This window comes from Bubalus bubalis, chromosome 1 (assembly GCF_019923935.1).
Source record: "Bubalus bubalis isolate 160015118507 breed Murrah chromosome 1, NDDB_SH_1, whole genome shotgun sequence".
NCBI classification, from domain to species: domain Eukaryota; kingdom Metazoa; phylum Chordata; class Mammalia; order Artiodactyla; family Bovidae; genus Bubalus; species Bubalus bubalis.
Genome location: NC_059157.1, coordinates 47,210,886 through 47,230,380, shown reverse-complemented (window position 1 = coordinate 47,230,380; position 19,495 = coordinate 47,210,886). Strand labels below are relative to the sequence as shown.

Here is a 19,495-nt window from a genome sequence, read left to right as displayed (position 1 = left end):
CCAGGCTCCCCCATCCCTGGGATTCTCCAGGCAAGAACACTGGAGTGGGTTGCCATTTCCTTCTCCAATGCATGAAAGTGAAAAGTGAAAGTGAAGTCGCTCAGTCATGTCCGACTTCTAGCGACCCCATGGATTGCAGCCTACCAGGCTCCTCCGTCTATGGGATTTTCCAGGCAAGAGTACTGGAGTGGGGTGCCATTGCCTTCTCCAACGTTGTAAGATGCCACTATGTCAATTTGGCTAACAGTGCATGACTACAGAACCAAATGTATCCTTTCCCCCTATAAACTATTCAGCAGAATTGTTAAAAAGCTTATTCTTCTGCAAGGCCATAAGAGTGAATCTCATTTTGATGTTGGAAAAAGGCAATCTATATTCTATGAGTTTTCCCCTAGAATTACCTTACTATAAACTTGTAACAGTGACTCATACATTCCAATATCATAATAAGATAACAAGATGACCGCCCTTCACAGGCTGTCTTCTATCTACCTCATAATGAAGTCACAGGCTTCTTTAGGTTTAGTGAAAGCTCTCCATCTTGCAGTTGAGATTCCATGTCGGTCCATAAACTCTTTGGCAAATCTCTTGCTGGACTCTAACTGAGCTGCTTGTGCTGTGGGGCCAAAGCACCGAACTCCCACAGAGTTCAGGTTCCCAACAATTCCTAGTGATGAAAATAAGCAGCCTTAGTCAGGTCTGTGCAGGGCCTTATCATTCTGAAGCATTAGGATTAGACTAAATCTACACTGAGATAAGGCAGATGGCAGAGAATAGGAAACATGAACATTTTTCTTGCTTTCTACAGGATGTAACAAAATGCTATTTGCACATGAGTCAAGTACAACAAAAATTTATGTGATATTCAAATATGTGGATAGAGCAAAATAAAAAGAAAAATTTCTCATGGCTGCAAATTTGATCTCTCATTCAAATTTAGTCATATTAGTATTTATATTATCCAGAGTAGTAATTCTTGGGAGAAAAAAAATCCTAGAATCCATAAATTTCAAGAGAGTGAAAACTTTTTCCAAGGTAATGTTGTATTAGGAAACCTCATCTGTAAAATGTATGAGATTAGATGATCTCCAAGCTCCTGTTGGCACAGTATAAATCGTAACAATAAATAGAAATGAACTTTACCAGCAGCTAGAGGTGCCTCTGGTCCAACAACTACAAATTCAATTTTCTCATCTTTGCAGAACTGCACAAGGGCAGCATGATCACTGATTGATATGTCTGTGAAAAGAGAAAAGAAACAAACCATCTTGTTTATATAAACATACTTTGTTTAAGGTATAATAAGTAAGTGTCTTGCTGAAGTCTAAGTACTATACTCTGGTATGCCAATCAATTGATGATTTTCTTTTAGTGTTGCAGGAGAGTTTCACCATGAGAAATTCAGAACAGAGTACATTAGGTTAACCAACAAAGCTGAATTGTCTGTTATCACTACAGTGACAGAGAACTGAGTAAGTTTCCCAAGAGCTGTACTCTCCTGACTGTAGCGTTCATGTCACTAGTGTTGATTATAAACAAAACAGTGTATCAGAGAATATACTCAGAAACTGGCCTTTTACATGTCTTTCATTCAAGATTTACTAAAAATTACTATGTGCTAGATAACTGTCCTAGTCACTGAGTTAAGACATACACACAAACAGGGTCCCTACACTTAGGATGCTTATACTTCACTATGGGAATACTGGGTTATAACTATCCAAGCAAACTAATAAAGTTAGGCAAATCTGATGTGAAGTAAATTGGGAGGCTATTTCTGACTAAGCCAGGCAGGGGCTCTTTGTGCAAAGATGTTTAAGCTAAGAATAGAACGGTGATTTTATGACCTTCCTCACTTTCCCAACCTACCAATGAGGTAAATCTTCTTTCTCGACAAAGTTCTAAGTAGTAGTGGGATCAACCACATACTGAGCATGAGTTGGTTTTATAGGCACTCTTCCACTTCACTATATCCGGGCCACCATTCCTAATCTGGTTGAAGTCTCAAATTACTCTGCACATATGTGGTGTTTGTGATGTGTAGGGAGTAAGTCCAGAAAAGGTAGAGTTCTCAGTGTACAGAAACTGCCTGAGTGAGATAAGGATGGAGTACCATGAACTCTGGGTTAGTAGGTGCAAACACAACTGGGCCAAGCAGAGCCAACTACCTCAGCACAGCAAAGGAAGATGACACACCTAACCTGTCAATACAAGTGATCAAAGTCTCATGACAATCTTGGGAGATTTTCACGGGCTGGTCTGTGTAACAGCAATGGCAGCTGGATAAAATGTGCCAAAACACAAAAACCTCACTCCCAGAGCTAAGATCCCAGGGGAGTAGATATTTTCTTATTTATCTCTTATCTGTGGTCCCGTGTACACAATCATCTTCTCCCAGTTTGTGGCTCACTGGATCTATGTTCTCCCTGTAAATACTATATGCCATACAGAGTACTAGGCACAGTATACACAATGCAGAATCAGACAGGCGAGTTCCTTGCCCTCATGCAGTTTACATTTTAGAGATTCTATTCTAGGAGGGAAGTGAAGATAAGAGACAGACAAGAGAAAAGTAAAAGAAGACACAGGTAACAGTTCACTTTAGGAAAGTCCTCTTTGAGGAGGTAACGTAAGTTGAGACCTGAATGATGAGGAGCCAGTTGTGCTGGGGGTGAGAAAAAAGTGCAAGGCAGCTCTGTCTGGGAAACTGCCAGAACTGCATGGATAGAGCACCGTGAAAAGAAAACCAAGTATACAAAAGATCAGGCTGGAAAGGCACAGAGGCCAGATCACAACAGGTTTTGTAAGCAACAGTAAGGAGTTTGAGTTTGAGTTTTATGCTAACTACTATGAGAAGTTATTGGAGAGTTTAATGCAGCATAAGAACTGATCAAGCTTCCCTGGTGGCTCAGAGGTTAAAGCGTCTGCCTGCAATGTGGGAGACCTGGGTTCGATCCTTGGGTCAGGAAGATCCCCTGGAGAAGGAAATGGCAACCCACTCCAGTATTCTTGCCTGGAGAATCCCACGGACAGAGGAGCCTGGTGGGCTACAGTCCACGGGGTCGCAAAGAGTTGGACACGACTGAGCGACTTAACTAAGAATTGATCACCTTCTTATATTTACCGGTGGAAGAGATAAAGGCTGAGATCTATTATGGAATAAGAATTAGCAGAACTTACATTTAATAGCACTGCTCAATTTTTCATTCCCCAAAATATATAGCCAAACACCTTGAATCTGTATTAGGTACTGCTTTGTGACCTTCTTCTTAGACATGTTTTAAAGGTTTAAACTAATTTAAGATAAGGAAGTGCTATACTCTGAACAACAGGATACCTTAAATTTATAACATATGGCAACTATTCAAATTACCACATACATTTTTGGGTTAAGCAAAGCATTCAAATCTGAACAGCAATCGACTATTAGAAAGAACAGATGTGGTTGACAGTTTATCATTTACAATTGTTCACTTTTACTTAAAAAAAGTCATTACCAGTATTTGAAATCTTCTCAGAGCAGGCAGTGCCTGCATTTCCTGGGGTAACCAACACTTGTTTGACATGAGTAGACTGTGCAAGTTTCCAGGCCAGCGTGTGTTCCCGTCCTCCATTGCCAATGACAAGTACTCGGGCTGCCATTGTGCTATCTGCAAAGCAGGAATTCAGCAGGAAGAGGAAAGCTGGAGAAAGAAAACCACAGTTGACCGTTTTAAACTGGGATTCATAATTTAAGAAATATGACTGTACTCTTAAGGATTAGCGTGGTACTTTAGAAATAAGGCAGACTGGCCTAGAGAGCTTGATTTAAAAAACAAAAAAAAAAAACAAAAAAAAAACACACAAAAAAACTATGAACAATCACCCTTTCTAGAGCTTCACTTTTAGAAGATTTAATAATCATCAAACCTCAGTTAAAAATGAGTCTTAATGTTGTTCCAGTGGTTAAGAATCCATCTTCCAACGCAGGCGACATGGGTTTGATCCCTGGCCAGGGAACTAAGACACCACATGCCGTGCAGCTTGCGTGCACAATATACTACTGTGCTGCAGCTGAGTGCCACAGCTAGAGAGAAGCCTGTGCACCACAAAGAAGACCCAATGCAGCCAAATAAATAAATTCTGATGGCCATATAGTCTCTGTTGCAATTACTGAACTCTGCCATTGTAGCACAAAGAGCAGCCTTGGACAAGAGACAGATGTGGCCTGGCTATGCTCAGCAAAAACTTACACAAAACAGGCATGGGCTGTAGGTCATAGTTTGCCTATTTCTGCTCTAAGCAACAAGAAGCTGTAAAAGGTTTATAAAGAAATAAGTGTGGCTATGTTTCAATAAAACTTTATTTATGGACATAGCAATTTGAATTTTGCATAACTGTCATAGAAATATCATTTTTCCTTTTTTCCCCCCCTCACCATTTAACAACATAAAAATTATTCTTATTTAGTGAGCTGTACAAAAACGGGTAGTCGGAAGGATTGGTACCAAGAGCTATAGTCTGCTGATCCCCATTTAAGAAGCTGGTACAGGGCTTCCCTGGTGGTGTAGCGGTGAAGACTCTATCTGCTAATGCAGGAGACACAGGTTCGATCCCTGGTATGGGAAGATCCCACATGCCTTGGAGCATTGGTTGCATGTGTGTCACAACTACTGAGCTAGCGTCCTAGAGCCTGGGAGCACTTCTGGGCCCCCTCACACTAGAGCCCCTGCTCCAAAACAAGAGAAGCCACCATGATGAAAGGCCCATGCACTACAACAGAGTAGACCCTGCTCTCTGCAACTAGAGAAAGCAAAAGCAAAAAAGATCCAGTGCAGCCAAAAATACAAATAAGTAAATAAATCTTTTTTTTAAGTGCAATATGCTGGCAAAGGGACTTCCCTGGTGGTCCAGTGGTTAAGAATCTGCCTTCCAATGCAGGGGATGTGCATTCCATTCCTGGTTGGGGAACGGAAGATCCCACGTGCCAAAGGGCAGCTAAGCCCATGGGATGCAGCAGCCCCCTCCTCCCAAAGGAAATTGGTGGAGAAGGCAAAAATCAAATTTAAACACCTCTCACTTAGTTCTGGCATCTGATGCTGAGCAGGATGGGTAACTATCTCTCTGCTCAAGTTAGCATGTGACCTTGGCTAAGCTCTTCCTGTCTGCAATTCAATTTCTATGCATCTTACAAGGTGGAATTAAGAATGTGCCTTATGAGGCATAGTAAGAATTGAAATGCCATTTATTTATAAGTAATTAGTACAACTGCATACACTCAGTAGTAAAAGAATGCTAACATGCTACATTTGATTACTTTTGTCTAAACTGATGCTTCAGGGATAGAAATTCTAGAAAGCCAAAAGAGTGAATAATCTGTCATATTTGTCATATTCATTTACTAATTTTCAGAAGACATCTAATTAGATAGAATGCAAACTGGTAACAGGAAAAACTGAAATTCGTTACTTATGAAATACTAGGAATACATATTTAAAGAGAAATCTAAATTGATAATATAAAAACACTTTTTGAGCACTTCTTGCCAGATGCGACTCTAAAAGCTTTTAATTTTAAAATTCTTTGAGGCAGATAAGATTACTATGCCCACTTTTCTGATAAACATGTCTGAGGTTCAGTTAGGTTAAGTAACTTGCTGCAGGTCACACAGATCAGAGGGTGAGATTCCAACAGAAGCAATTTTGCTTCAGATACAATTGAAAATATGAAGAAGAAAAAAATTTACTCAGTTATCTCAGAAAGGAAAATGGTTAATGGAAAACATAGACTTGCCATGTGTATTGAAATATTTGAAATAAATATACCTTTAAATCTAGAGAAGACATTAGTGTGAATTACAGGGGCAGTGAGAGAATTATCGCAATAGATCTCTGAAATAGTTTTAGGCCTCAAGACTGAGGGAATGTACATCCAGGAGAGGCTAGGAGCCCTTCAGTCAGAGGACCTAGGATTGGGTTAAGACTTACTAGCTGGGAAACCTGGGGGGACTTAACCTTCTTGGGCCTCAGTCGTCTAAATGGATAACATAACAGAGAAAAGCCATTTCAAAAGACTTGGTGAATAACACAACATAGAAACCAACTGCAAAATGGGATTAAGTAACCTGCTAGAGACAAAGGACGGAATTAACAAGAAAATATGCAATTCTGGTGCATGACATAAAAAAAAAAAGCATAAAGGTACAAAAAGGGCCCTGACACCTAAAGCAGAGAAAATGACAGAGCCGTTGTAAACCTCAGTTAAAACTGAAAAAGCACATGCCCAACCTTCACCCATGGTATGTGGAAATGAGATGAAAATTCCTACAGCCAAACCGGTTCAGATAGTTTCATCTCATGCCTGAGAGTAAATCCGCCAAACCAAACCGTAAAGCAACTTTACTGAGAAGCGTAGGGAACTCACCCAGCGATCCAGGGGGGGACCTTGGGGCCCGCGCGTAGACCTTCGCCGAGCGCTCTGGATCGGAACGCACGCCACGCGCGCCGGAAGTTGGGCGCGCGGAATCCGGCGCGCACACCCCTCGCATCCCGCCCTCGACTGGCTTCGCCTCCCCATTGGCTGGGGCGGCCCGTGGTCCCCACCCCGAGATAATCAAGAACGATTCCCTCCCGCTCTCGGGCGCGGCCTGAACCTCCCCTCCCGAGCAAATCTCTTAAGCCTTACTCGTTTACAGTGTTTAATTTTGTGGTACCAGGTGCCACGTAAAATCTATTCTCCCCCTCCAGAACCTCCTGAGCTCTGAGGGTGGGGAGCGCCAAAATGCTAAACCCATGTTCAGCTGCTTGTGTGTTGCTTAGGAATCAGAACTGACCGGCTACTGTGCAAAAGTCTCGTGACGCGCCTGGCTCCTGACGAGATTAGAATGCACCAGGGTTTGAGCTCAGCTGGCTCGTGACCTCTGACCCAATGCTAAAATGGAAAAAAAAAAAAAAAAAAAGCTAATTATAGGATGCCATGGGAGAGAGATGGGGGGATGAAAACGTTATTTTTCGTACGGTGGGCAGGCGCTGATAATATGCTTTCCCGGAGGGATCTCCCCTGCCGAAACGCGGAGACATGTTGGAGCACCCTGTTGCCCTTCCCGCTCCCATTGCTCAAGGAATTTAATCTCGGGTAGTTAGTGACTAAAATAAGCCTCTTAAACGCCCCCTCCCCCACGAACGGTGGTGAAGACTGAAAACTGAAGCTGACACAGCCACCTCGAGAGAGACTGCTCCTGTAATGGCGCCTGCGTCAGTCACTAACATGGCGGACACAGTCGTGCGCGGCGCAAACGTCAGCAGCTCTACCCTAGACGCTCAGAAACAGCGAAGGAGAGCGGGGCCGTGCTCACTGATAGGTTCGGAGGCGGAGCGTGCTGGTCTGGGCTCTCCCACAGGAGCCAATCAGGACGGCGAGAGACGGAATTGGCCGCTGCGCCTCCTCCCGAGGCATGCTGGGAGCCTGGAGGACTAGTGAGGAGGAGTTGAGAGAACGGAGCGGACGCCATGGCGACCAACATCGAGCAGATTTTTAGGTCTTTCGTGGTCAGTAAATTCCGAGAAATTCAACAGGAACTTTCAAGGTAAGTGCTCCTCAGACTCTTCTGCTCCCAAAGGACCGCTGGGACCCCCACGGGGCCCTCCATGGAACCTTTCTTCGGAGACGCTGTCGTTGCTCGTCTCAGGCCCGGCTACAGCCCCGCCTGGGCCTGGGATCCATTTTCCGGCCCCCCCACCCCCATCCGCTCCCTCCCTTCCCGGCGAGGAACTTCGCCCTTTCCGAGGTAATCCCAGGCTCTCTCTTCTAGAACCGACTTAAGATGCTCAGCCTTCTGTCCTGTTTGGGCATCCCCTACCGTCTAGCTACGGTAGGCCTGCTTGTCCACCAGGGATGGGCCTAGTTCCTTCCTCAGCTCTACCGCCGCGCTTCCCCTCCCCCTCTCCGCCTCCGCGGATTTCGCCGGCCGGTGTCTTTGACCGGAAAGGGGTCTAACGGCCGTTTCTTGAATAATCTTAAATACGCTTTATTATTGCAAGCTTCGGACCATTTGGGGGTCGGGATCCTTTGAGAAGATGATTTGGGTCCTAATGTCCTGTGGCTTCCACCAGGTAGCATTTTAAATAGTCTGGTAGGTTAGAAATTTAAATTAAAGCAGTTCGAGTTAACGTTAGCTATTTTGACAGAATATTCGAGGCGAGGATGGAAGGAAACTTTAAATTACTCGTAATTACTAAATTTAGCAAGTGGAAAGTGGAGTTCATGTACTGGTCTAAATATTCTTGCTTCCTCTGCCCCAATTGACATATTTGACCAACACGCTGTTTTTGTCATCGCTACTAGTTTACCCTTGGTTCCACACAATTTGAATGGGAAGAGACTTGCGAAGAAATAGTTGCTTACTCAGAAAGGAAAATCGCGTGGGTCATGTTATTTAGTGGTTGTCTTTTTGTATTTTTATTTTGTGTAACGTAAACATTTGTTCCCAGTTAAATGCATTGTTAGTTGTTTTTTAAAAGTTGAGAGCTAGAATCAGACGTGAGGTGAATTTGAAAATTAGCCGGAAACTCAGTTGTAAACTTAACGCTTCAATTAACGTGAGGTTATGGGGCAGTGATAGAGATTTGCTGGAATTTTTTGCGTATACATTGTTTTTTAAGTGGGAAATATATCTGTTCGTTGATTTAGTTGCTTTTTGAAATTTTGTTATATGCTAGTTATTTTTAGGATGGTGAGAAACGACCTGAGCTAAGGGAATAGAATTTTCCTGGAAACTTTTTAATAGTTGCATGCAATAAGTAGTTGTGTTTGCTAATTGTAATGTCTTGTTTCTGTACTTTTCAAGAATTAGGTTTTGTATTAGAAGTTTTATTGTTGTAGAAAGTTTAGAAAAAATAGAGAAACGAATTTTAAAACACATGGTTATTGATCTTTATGTTCTTTAACTTTTTTTTCTTGTCCATACAGATGCACGTGTTTTGTGAAACGTGATCATCTTGTTTTGTGGTTTTTTGTTTTTTTTTTCACCTGTATATTGTGAACTTTTATCATGGTTTCAGTAGGCTTTGGAACATTTTTCCGGGCTCCATAGAATTCTGTTCATTGTAGGATTGTATTGATACTTAGGTGCCTTGAAATTTCCACCCTTTTCCAGTAGTTGAATGAACATCCGGATAGCTTTAAGATGATTACTTTCTTATAGACTGCCTGGTTTTGTTTTGTTTTTTTATACCTACTTTTCTGATTTTTAAATCCGTGGATTTTTTAGTAAGATAAGCACAGGGTAAGTGCTTAGGAAAAATGTAAAGAAAGTCCAGGAAGAAAGTCTAAAAAGAAAATTAGATAAAGCAGTTTATTACTAGAGGAGTAAAAAGCTTCTTTTCAAGTAACTTTATACATTATCAGTGTCAAGATTATTTGCTATTTTAGTGAGCTGTAGTTTTTCTCTGTGTCATTTATTTTTTTATGTATATTGGTTTGAGTGAAGTTTTTATATATAGATGGTTAGGAGTAAGAGCTCTGGTTTTGAATGCCAGTTTTACTACTTAATAGATGTGTAACCTTCAGCTAGGTTTTTTTGTTGTTTTGTTTTCTTTGGGCCTCATTTTCCTCATTGAAAAATCAGAACAGTAGTGCTGATTTCAGAGTTTGTGGGGATAAATGAGTTTAGAAATGTAGAACCATGTGACCCTAATTAATAATTAATAAATGTTAATATTTATTGTATGATTCATTGTATTAGAAAACCAAATATTCTTTAATATCATGAAAAGCTACTGAATTTTTTTGTTAGTTAAAGCATAAGTTACAGTAAGTCACATGCTGTTGCGAAAGTATTTTTTGAAACAATTTTGTAAATTTGTACAAAATAATACAAGTGGCAAATGATAAAAATAAATGACATTAAAATGTATCTTCTGTCAAGATTCTTCTGTTCCTATGAATTGAAAATATGTTAAGTGATTCATTCATTTACTGTTACTATAAGTGAATTGGTTTACATGATTTTTGGTAACTGGGTGAAAACTATGTAAGTGTATTTTTTCTTTTCAATATTATGGCATTTCAGTAACTGAAGAGTCTCAACCTGATCTGAAGTTATCAGTTATACTTTTGACTAAATGTCTGTGGCTAAATTTTTGTTAATTCATATTGCTGATGGTGATTGTGATCCATCCAGAGGTGTAGCTTTATTGTCACTATAGCATTTACCATAATGTTAGGTAATGTGTTTTTCTTTGGTTTTGTGATTGTGAGCTTAGTAATTTTTTTCCCCTGAGAGAAATATGCTGGTTGGGGAGTATTTAGTTTAGTTTTTTTTTTTTTTTTTAAGAGCTTGGAAACCTGTTTTAAAGATTTTTTTTAACTTTAACACTTCTGAAAACTTTAAGAAATTGTATGAAAATAAAAATGTGCCAACTGTTAAGTAGTGTTAAGGAAGTACTGTTGATGGGGAAAAGGGAAATATCCAAAATTAAATACAAAATGGTGAAATGTATGAATAATATGAGGTTTTTTTTAATAAATTGTTACAAATATTTATATGTCATGATAGAATTATTAACGAATTTTGATAACTTTTCTTGTCAAGTGGAAGGAGTGAAGGACAGCTCAATGGTGAAACAAACACACCTATTGAAGGAAGCCAGGCAGGTGATGCAGCTGCCTCTGCCAGGAACCTACCAAATGAAGACATAGTTCAGAAGATAGAGGAAGTACTTTCTGGGGTCTTAGATACAGAATTACGATATAAGCCAGGTAAGTTGAAGATAATTACCTGTCTTGAAAGCTAAATTTTTAAAAATAGTTAATAGTTAAATAGTAGTATTTCTGATTGCACGGTATTTAAGATGTTCATTAGATCTAAAATGTCATTAAGTTGAATTTTTAATTTAACTGATTTACTGAAGACTTGTTTTTATGTCCATTTTTTGAAAATACAGTTGCAGTTGTTTGCTTTACTGGTGGAATATAACTGTATTAGATTCAGTCTTGTAGTGCCTCAGTGCCAGGATTTTGAATATGGATTTTCATTGAAAAATTGTGTAAATGTCAAGTTTTGGAAGGTACAGGAGTCTGGACCAAATTGTAATGATTTTAAAACCCTGGAAAGTTTTATTTTAAAGCTCAAGGTTAGAGATTACTTTGTTTTTGCACCTACTTTTAAAGGTGTAATAAATGGGGAGGAAGCATTGCTGGATATTGAGCATGTGGGGAACTGATTAAATAATTGGTGCTTAGAAATGACTTATCATCAACCATCTTTTAGTTTTGGAAATGGAGACATTTTATGGATTTTTTTTTTTTTAATATGGAGTGTGGCTTAAAAAAATAGTATAAACTGGCCATGCTTAGATTCATGACTTGAGCAACTTTTGTTGAAGTATAATGTAGATTTGGTACATAATATAAACAATTAGTAGAAAATGATTAGTTTTGTTTTGAAACAGATCTTGTCGTGTGTTAATTCACTTTTTCCATAATCTTGATGACCTGGATTTCTGATCTTTTTCTGAGATCACTAAGGTTTATCAGATTTTATACTGGCATTAGAATAAATCTCATCTAGTAATAAAGTGTAAGCCATATTTTGGTTTAGATATGCAGATATGTTCTTAACCTCTTAAGGGTTGTAAGTTAACTTCTTAATAACTTTAGAAGAGAAGGGAAGAGGTGTTACTTGTCTTAGAATACAGCATGAGTGAGAATTTAGGTTCCATGTTTTGTGTTTGTTGCTCAGACCTTTGCCGTCTTTATAAAAGCATTCCCTAGTACTGAGCAACTTCATTTTCACTTTTCACTTTCATGCATTGGAGAAGGAAATGGCAACCCACTCCAGTGTTCTTGCCTGGAGAATCCCAGGGACGGGAGAGCCTGGTGGGCTGCTGTCTATGGGGTCGCACAGAGTTGGACACGACTGAAGCGACTTAGCATCAGCAGCAGCAGCATTTGCTGAGGGTTTACTTGATGCCACGCGTTATTTAGTGTACTTTGCATGTTTTTAACTCAGTTTGTCCTCTGCCTCTGAAAGACAGTGTCAGCAATTGAGTGGTGCATTGATTCAGTATGCAAAAGCAGACAGTCTGTTCTAAAGCCAGTGCCACATTGCTTCTTGTATGAGTAAATAGGAGTTATGAAATAGTCACAAAAATTATTCAGTGTATGTATTTTTAGGAATTCTGATAGTTAATAATATGAAAGAAGTTTATATGTAAGTGTAGTTTAAAAGTTGTATATTAAGAGCTGGAGAAAATAATTGTTTTAGATGAACTTAGGAAAAATACATTTTAATGTAATTCTAAGAACTTTTGTAATAAATTAAGAACTTATTTTTAACCCTGACTTTAGTTGTAGAAGTGTTGCAAAGGTGCCAGTCTTCAGATAGCTGGTTTATGGAAAATTATTTAACAGGAGATGTCTTATGGTATCTTAACATGGAATGTAAGGTATTGTTTATATGATTTATCTAAATCTATCTTGGGGAATATTTGACATAATTAATTTTCCTTAATTTCAGACTTGAAGGAGGCATCCAGAAAAAGTAGATGTGTGTCTGTCCAAACAGATCCTACTGATGAAATTCCTACCAAAAAGTCGAAGAAGCATAAAAAGCACAAAAATAAAAAGAAGAAAAAGAAGAAAGAAAAGGAGAAAAAGTATAAAAGACAGTCAGAAGAATCCGAGTCAAAGCCAAAATCACATCATGATGGGAACATGGAGTCGGATTCCTTTTTGAAGTTTGATTCTGAACCTTCAGAGATGGCACTGGAGCATTCTGTAAGAGCATTTGGCCTATATGACACCAGTGAATCTCCCGCAGTTGTGCTTGAACCTCCTGTAGTTTCGATGGAGGTCTCAGAGCCACACATCTTAGAAACTTTGACGCCAGCTGCAAAACATACAGAACTGTCAGTTGCATCTACATCAGTAGTCTCAGTGCCGTCAGAGCAGTCTGTGGCAGTAATGCTGGAACCGTCCACAACAAAGATTCTGGATTCCTTTGCAACAGCACCAGTGCCTACAGCAACAGTAGTGCTCAAGTCCTCTGAGCCAGTGGTAACGGTGTCAGTGGAGTGTCAGATGAAATCTGTGCAGAAGTCTTTGGAGAGCACACCTCCAGAGCCATCAAAGATCATGTTGCTAGAGCCTCCAGCAGCAAAAGTGCTAGAGCTATCAGAAACTCTTGTGTCATCAGAGACACCTACTGAGGTGCACCCTGAGCCAAGCACGTCAACAGCAATGGATTTTCCAGAGTCGTCAGCAACTGAAGTGCTAAGATTGCCAGAGCAGCCTGTAGAAGGACCATCAGAGATTGCAGATTCATCCATGACACGACCGCAGGAGATGCTGGAGCTGCCCAAGACCACAGCGTTGGAGCTGCAGGAGTCGTCGGTGGCCTCAGTGATGGAGTTGCCGGGGCCACCTGCGACCTCCATGCCGGAGTTGCAGGGGCCCCCTGTGACTCCAGTGCTGGAGTTACCTGGGCCCTCTGCTACCCCGGCGCCAGAGTTGCCAGGGCCCCTTTCTACCCCAGTGCCTGAGTTGCCGGGGCCCGCTGCGACAGCAGTGCCTGAGTTGGCGGGGCCCTCTGTGACAGCAGTGCCGCAGTTGTCACAGGAATTGTCAGGGCTTCCAGCACCATCCATGGGGTTGGAGCCACCACAGGAGGTACCAGAGCCACCTGTGATGGCACAGGAGTTGCCAGGGCTGCCTGCAGTGACAACAGCAGTAGAGTTGCCAGGGCAGCCTGTGGTAACAGTAGCAATGGAGTTGACCGAACAACCTGTGACGACGACAGAATTGGAGCAGCCTGTGGGGATGACAGCGGTGGAACATCCTGGGCAGCCTGAGGTGACAACGGCAACAGGGTTGCTGGGGCAGCCTGAGGCGGCAATGGTGCTGGAGTTGCCGGGACAGCCGGTGGCAACGACAGCGCTGGAGTTGTCAGGGCAGCCTTCGGTGACTGGGGTGCCAGAGTTGCCAGGGCTGCCTTCGGCAACTAGGGCGCTGGAGTTGTCGGGGCAACCTGTGGCAACTGGGGCACTGGAGTTGCCTGGGCAGCTCATGGCAGCTGGGGCACTGGAGTTCTCGGGGCAGTCTGGGGCAGCTGGAGCACTGGAGCTTCTGGGGCAGCCTTTGGCAACAGGGGTGCTGGAGTTGCCAGGGCAACCTGGGGCGCCAGAGTTGCCTGGGCAGCCTGTGGCAACTGTGGCGCTGGAGATCTCTGTTCAGTCTGTGGTGACAACGGAGCTGTCAACGATGACCGTGTCGCAGTCCCTGGAGGTGCCCTCGACGACAGCGCTGGAATCCTATAATACGGTAGCACAGGAGCTGCCTACTACATTAGTGGGGGAGACTTCTGTAACAGTAGGAGTGGATCCCTTGATGGCCCAAGAATCCCATATGTTAGCTTCTAACACCATGGAGACCCATATGTTAGCATCCAACACCATGGACTCCCAAATGCTAGCGTCCAACACCATGGACTCTCAAATGCTAGCATCCAACACTATGGACTCCCAGATGTTAGCCTCTAGCACCATGGACTCCCAGATGTTAGCAACCAGCTCCATGGACTCCCAGATGTTAGCAACCAGCTCCATGGACTCTCAGATGTTAGCAACCAGCTCCATGGACTCTCAGATGTTAGCAACCAGCTCCATGGACTCTCAGATGTTAGCAACCAGCTCCATGGACTCCCAGATGTTAGCAACCAGCTCCATGGACTCCCAGATGTTAGCAACCAGCTCCATGGACTCCCAGATGTTAGCAACCAGCTCCATGGACTCCCAGATGTTAGCAACCAGCACCATGGACTCCCAGATGTTAGCCACTAGCTCTATGGACTCCCAGATGTTAGCATCTGGCACTATGGACTCTCAGATGTTAGCTTCTGGCTCCATGGATGCTCAGATGTTAGCGTCTGGTACCATGGATGCCCAGATGTTAGCATCTAGTACCCAAGATTCTGCTATGTTGGGTTCAAAATCTCCTGATCCCTACAGGTTAGCTCAGGATCCTTACAGGTTAGCTCAGGATCCGTATAGGTTAGGTCATGACCCTTACAGGCTAGGTCATGATGCCTACAGGTTAGGGCAGGACCCCTATAGATTAGGCCATGATCCCTACAGACTAACTCCTGATCCCTATAGGATGTCACCTAGACCCTATAGGATAGCACCCAGGTCCTATAGAATAGCTCCCAGGCCATATAGGTTAGCACCTAGACCCCTGATGTTAGCATCTAGACGTTCTATGATGATGTCCTATGCTGCAGAACGTTCCATGATGTCATCTTATGAACGCTCTATGATGTCTTATGAGCGGTCTATGATGTCCCCTATGGCTGAGCGTTCTATGATGTCAGCCTACGAGCGCTCTATGATGTCAGCCTATGAGCGCTCTATGATGTCCCCTATGGCTGAGCGCTCTATGATGTCAGCTTATGAACGCTCTATGATGTCAGCCTACGAGCGCTCCATGATGTCCCCAATGGCTGACCGATCTATGATGTCCATGGGTGCTGACCGGTCTATGATGTCGTCGTACTCTGCTGCTGACCGGTCTATGATGTCATCGTACTCTGCAGCTGACCGATCTATGATGTCATCTTATACTGCTGATCGTTCAATGATGTCTATGGCAGCTGATTCTTACACCGATTCTTATACTGATACATACACGGAGGCATATATGGTGCCACCTTTGCCTCCTGAAGAGCCTCCAACAATGCCACCATTGCCACCTGAAGAGCCACCAATGACACCACCATTGCCTCCTGAGGAACCACCAGAGGGTCCAGTGTTAGCCACTGAGCAGTCAGCATTAACAGCTGAAAATACATGGTCTGCTGAGGTGCCAGCATTACCTCCTGAAGAGTCTGTATCGCTGCCTGAACCTCCTGTGAGTCAGAGTGAGATTGTGGAGCCTTTGGCAGTGACTGCTAATTATTCAGTGTCAGCATCAGAGCCTTCAGTGTTAGCATCAGAGGCTGACTTGACTGTTCCAGAACCACAGCTAGAGCCAGAGTCTTCAGTTATGTCAACACCTGTAGAGTCTGCTGCTGGAGCAGAAGAGCATGAAATTGTTGCAGAGAGACCAGTGACTTACATGGTGTCTGAAACTCCCACATCATCAGCTGAACCAACTGTGTTAACATCAGAGCCTTCTGTTATGTCAGAGACAGCAGAAACTTATGATCCCATGAGGGCTTCAGGACAGACTGCCTCAGAGGTATCTATGTCTCTGCGGGAGCCAGCGGTGCCTGTCGCAGAGCCATCACAGAGCACTGTAGATCTGCCAGCTGTGGCTGCTCCAGAGCACCCAGCTGGGATTGTTTCAGAGACATCAACCGTGGCTGTCCCAGAGCCACAGGCTGCGGCTGTCCTAGACCCTCCAGCTGCGGCTGTCCTGGACCCACCAGCTGAGGCTGTACCAGAGCCCCTGGCCTTGTCTGAGCCAGAGCATGTTACTGTTGCTGTGCCAGTTGTTTCTACCCTGGAGCCTACTGTGCCTATTCTGGAACCAGTGGTGTCCATCCTTCAACCTAATGTGATTGTTTCAGAACCATCTAGTTGTATCCAAGAGTCCACTGTGACAATTTCAGAGCCTCCTGTCACTGTCTCAGAGCAGACTCAAGTAATACCAGCTGAGACAGTTGTAGAGTCTACACCAGTAATATTAGAGTCTAGTGTTATAAAAGGAATGAATTTACTATCTGGTGATCAAAGTTTTGCTTCAGAGATTGGCCTGCAGGAGATAGCCATGCATTCAGAGGAAGAGCCACGTGCTGAAGGACTCCTGAAGAGTGGTTCTAATGAAACTGAAAATTGTATAAATACAGACCTTAACATAAATAATCACTTAATTGCTCAAGAGATAGAACGTAGCACAGTGTCTGCTGCCAGCACTGGTGCTGTTGGTGAAATTGGTGAAGAGGCAGTTTTGCCTACCAGTGAGACTAAACAATGCGCAGTATTGGATACCTGTCCTAGTGTTAGTGAAACTGAGCTAGGAGGAACTCTGTCTTCTGTTGGTCCCCTTGTCCTTGAATCTGAAGCAGTGGGAACTGGTAAGGATCTTGAATTTGGCACAGCATCTGCTCTCAGTTCAGTTAGTAAATATGATGGTGAGGTATCTTTAACTACTCAAGATACTGAACATGACATGGTCATTTCCACCAGTCCCAGTGGTGGCAGTGAAGCTGACATAGAGGGACCTTTGCCTGCTAAAGACATTCATCCTGATCTATCTAATAATTTTATCAACAAGGATGCAGAAGGATCATTACCTGTACAGGAGAGTGACCAGATGTTAGCAGCTGCTGTCAGTCCTAAAGAAAGTAGTGGGGAAGATAAAGAAGTATCTCTCACTACTAAAGAGATATTGTCTGATTCAGGATTTCCTGCCAGCATTGATGATATTAATGAAGCTGATTTAGTGAGACCATTACTTCCTAAAGACATGGAACGTCTTACAAACCTTAGAGCTGGTATTGAAGGACCTTTACTTTCGAGTGAGGTAGAACGGGATAAATCTGCTGCCAGTCCAGTTGTAATTAGTATACCAGAAAGAGCTTCAGAGTCGTCTTCAGAGGAAAAAGATGATTATGAAATTTTTGTAAAGGTTAAGGACACACATGAAAAAAGCAAGAAAAATAAGAACCGTGACAAAGGCGAGAAAGAGAAGAAAAGAGACTCTTCATTAAGGTCGAGAAGTAAACGTTCCAAGTCTTCTGAACACAAATCTCGAAAACGCACCAGTGAATCTCGTTCTAGGGCAAGGAAGAGATCATCTAAGTCCAAGTCTCATCGCTCTCAGACACGTTCGCGGTCACGATCAAGACGCAGGAGGAGGAGCAGCAGGTCAAGATCAAAGTCCAGGGGGAGGCGATCTGTATCAAAAGAGAAGCGCAAAAGATCTCCAAAGCACAGGTCCAAGTCCAGGGAAAGAAAGAGAAAAAGATCAAGCTCCAGGGATAACCGGAAAACAGGTAGAGCTCGAAGTCGCACCCCAAGTCGTCGGAGCCGGAGTCATACTCCGAGTCGTAGGAGAAGATCCAGATCCGGGGGGAGAAGGAGCTTTAGCATTTCCCCGAGCCGACGGAGCCGCACCCCAAGCCGAAGGAGCCGCACCCCAAGCCGAAGGAGCCGCACCCCTAGCAGACGGAGCCGGACCCCGAGTCGACGGAGCCGGACCCCGAGTCGACGGAGCCGGACCCCGAGCCGTCGGAGAAGATCAAGATCTGTGGTAAGAAGACGAAGCTTCAGTATATCACCAGTCAGATTACGGCGATCACGAACACCCTTGAGAAGAAGGTTTAGCAGATCTCCAATCCGTCGCAAACGATCCAGGTCTTCAGAAAGAGGCAGATCACCTAAACGTCTCACAGATTTGAGTGAGTCATTTAAAAATTTAATGGTATTAAAGAATGATTTGAATCTGAATTTTTTTCTGTGAGTTTAATGACATATTGGGGATTATTGGTTTTTTAGGATAAATATTTCTATCTTTAAGTTTTTGTAATTAGCTTCTGTTTAGAAAATGTGGGAATAAGTACATTTATAATTAGCTTTAAAAGATTAGCTTTGGAGTATATTAGAACCAAAGTATTTCCATACTTTAATGTTTTCTTTCTGCTTGAACCATATACCATAACTAAAAATGGCAAGTAGAAGTTCAATTAAGTGTTGTTACTGTAATTATTCCAACACAGGTTCTTGCAAATAAGCCTGAAATCAGACATTTCTTTTTTAAATAGTTACATGTCTTAAAATGGCGTATAGAACTGTTAAATGTTTGTGAGGATAATTCTAATTGGTATAATGGGTAATGTAGGTGAGTAGGGAATTTTGCATGTGGGGAGTTAGTGATTTCAGTCTGTCTGTCTTTTACAAAATGAAGTGTTTTAATATCTCCTGCTTTTTTAAGTGTGCAGAGGTGACTAAAATTTGATGGATAATGTATGACTACTGTTAATGGATAATTTGTCATTATCCCAATAGATTGGACATTTCCAGGTCAGAGTAGTCTAAAGAAAAAGTCCTAGACAGAACCTTAGGGGAGAATGATTCAGTTTAACAGATGGTTTTTGAGTTCTTTTTTATTAAAAAACATAAAGATTACGAGCTAGTACAAGAGACACACATAAAATGCATGTATGTCTGTTTTACCAAGTAGTGAAACTGCCTAAGAGCAGAATGTGATGATTGCTGTAAATACTGGTACAGATTAGGTACTTTGGGAGCACAATGGAGAGAGGAATGTTAAATTCTGACTTAAGACTTGTTACTTTGAAATGGTGGCAGTTTTGAAATTGGGCTCAAAGAGTGATTTAGAATGTTTATATTAGGAGATTTAGAAGGAGAGTAATTTAAGGGGCACCATAGTATTGGAAAATAAAGTAGGCTTTGGCAGGTGGGGAGTTAGCATGTATAGCAGGGTGATTATTGTAGTTGTGTAGTTTAGCTGTTTTGTATAGTGTTTGAGTGGGAAGCTAAACGGACTTAATTCACTT

At 42.5% G+C, this 19,495-nt stretch overlaps 2 protein-coding genes across 12 annotated transcripts in view; one reads left to right on the top strand and one right to left on the bottom strand.

Moving 5' to 3' along the window:
* Positions 1 to 7,324, bottom strand: part of GART (phosphoribosylglycinamide formyltransferase, phosphoribosylglycinamide synthetase, phosphoribosylaminoimidazole synthetase) — a 28,231-nt gene extending 20,907 nt beyond the window's left edge. Inside the window, exons 1-5 of one of the 4 annotated variants that reach the window (XM_006048238.3) lie at positions 7,200 to 7,324; positions 6,812 to 6,909; positions 3,498 to 3,683; positions 1,144 to 1,239; positions 493 to 667 (exon numbers count right to left, since the gene is read on the bottom strand). In XM_006048238.3, coding sequence (XP_006048300.1) covers positions 493 to 667; positions 1,144 to 1,239; positions 3,498 to 3,642 — 416 coding nt within the window. In that variant the 5' untranslated portion in view covers positions 3,643 to 3,683; positions 6,812 to 6,909; positions 7,200 to 7,324. Of the gene's footprint in view, positions 1 to 492; positions 668 to 1,143; positions 1,240 to 3,497; positions 3,684 to 6,402; positions 6,785 to 6,811 lie in introns of those variants that run through there. The other 3 variants (XM_006048239.3, XM_044939456.2, XM_006048237.3) reach the window with 3 other exon arrangements.
* An 82-nt stretch (positions 7,325 to 7,406) lies between these two features.
* Positions 7,407 to 19,495, top strand: part of SON (SON DNA and RNA binding protein) — a 31,044-nt gene continuing 18,955 nt past the window's right edge. For all 8 annotated transcript variants that reach the window (XM_006048230.4, XM_006048231.4, XM_006048232.3 and 5 more), the window contains exons 1-3: positions 7,407 to 7,564; positions 10,571 to 10,737; positions 12,497 to 18,376. In XM_006048230.4, the coding sequence (XP_006048292.2) occupies positions 7,488 to 7,564; positions 10,571 to 10,737; positions 12,497 to 18,376 (6,124 nt within the window). In that variant the 5' untranslated portion in view covers positions 7,407 to 7,487. The remainder of the gene's footprint in view (positions 7,565 to 10,570; positions 10,738 to 12,496; positions 18,377 to 19,495) is intronic.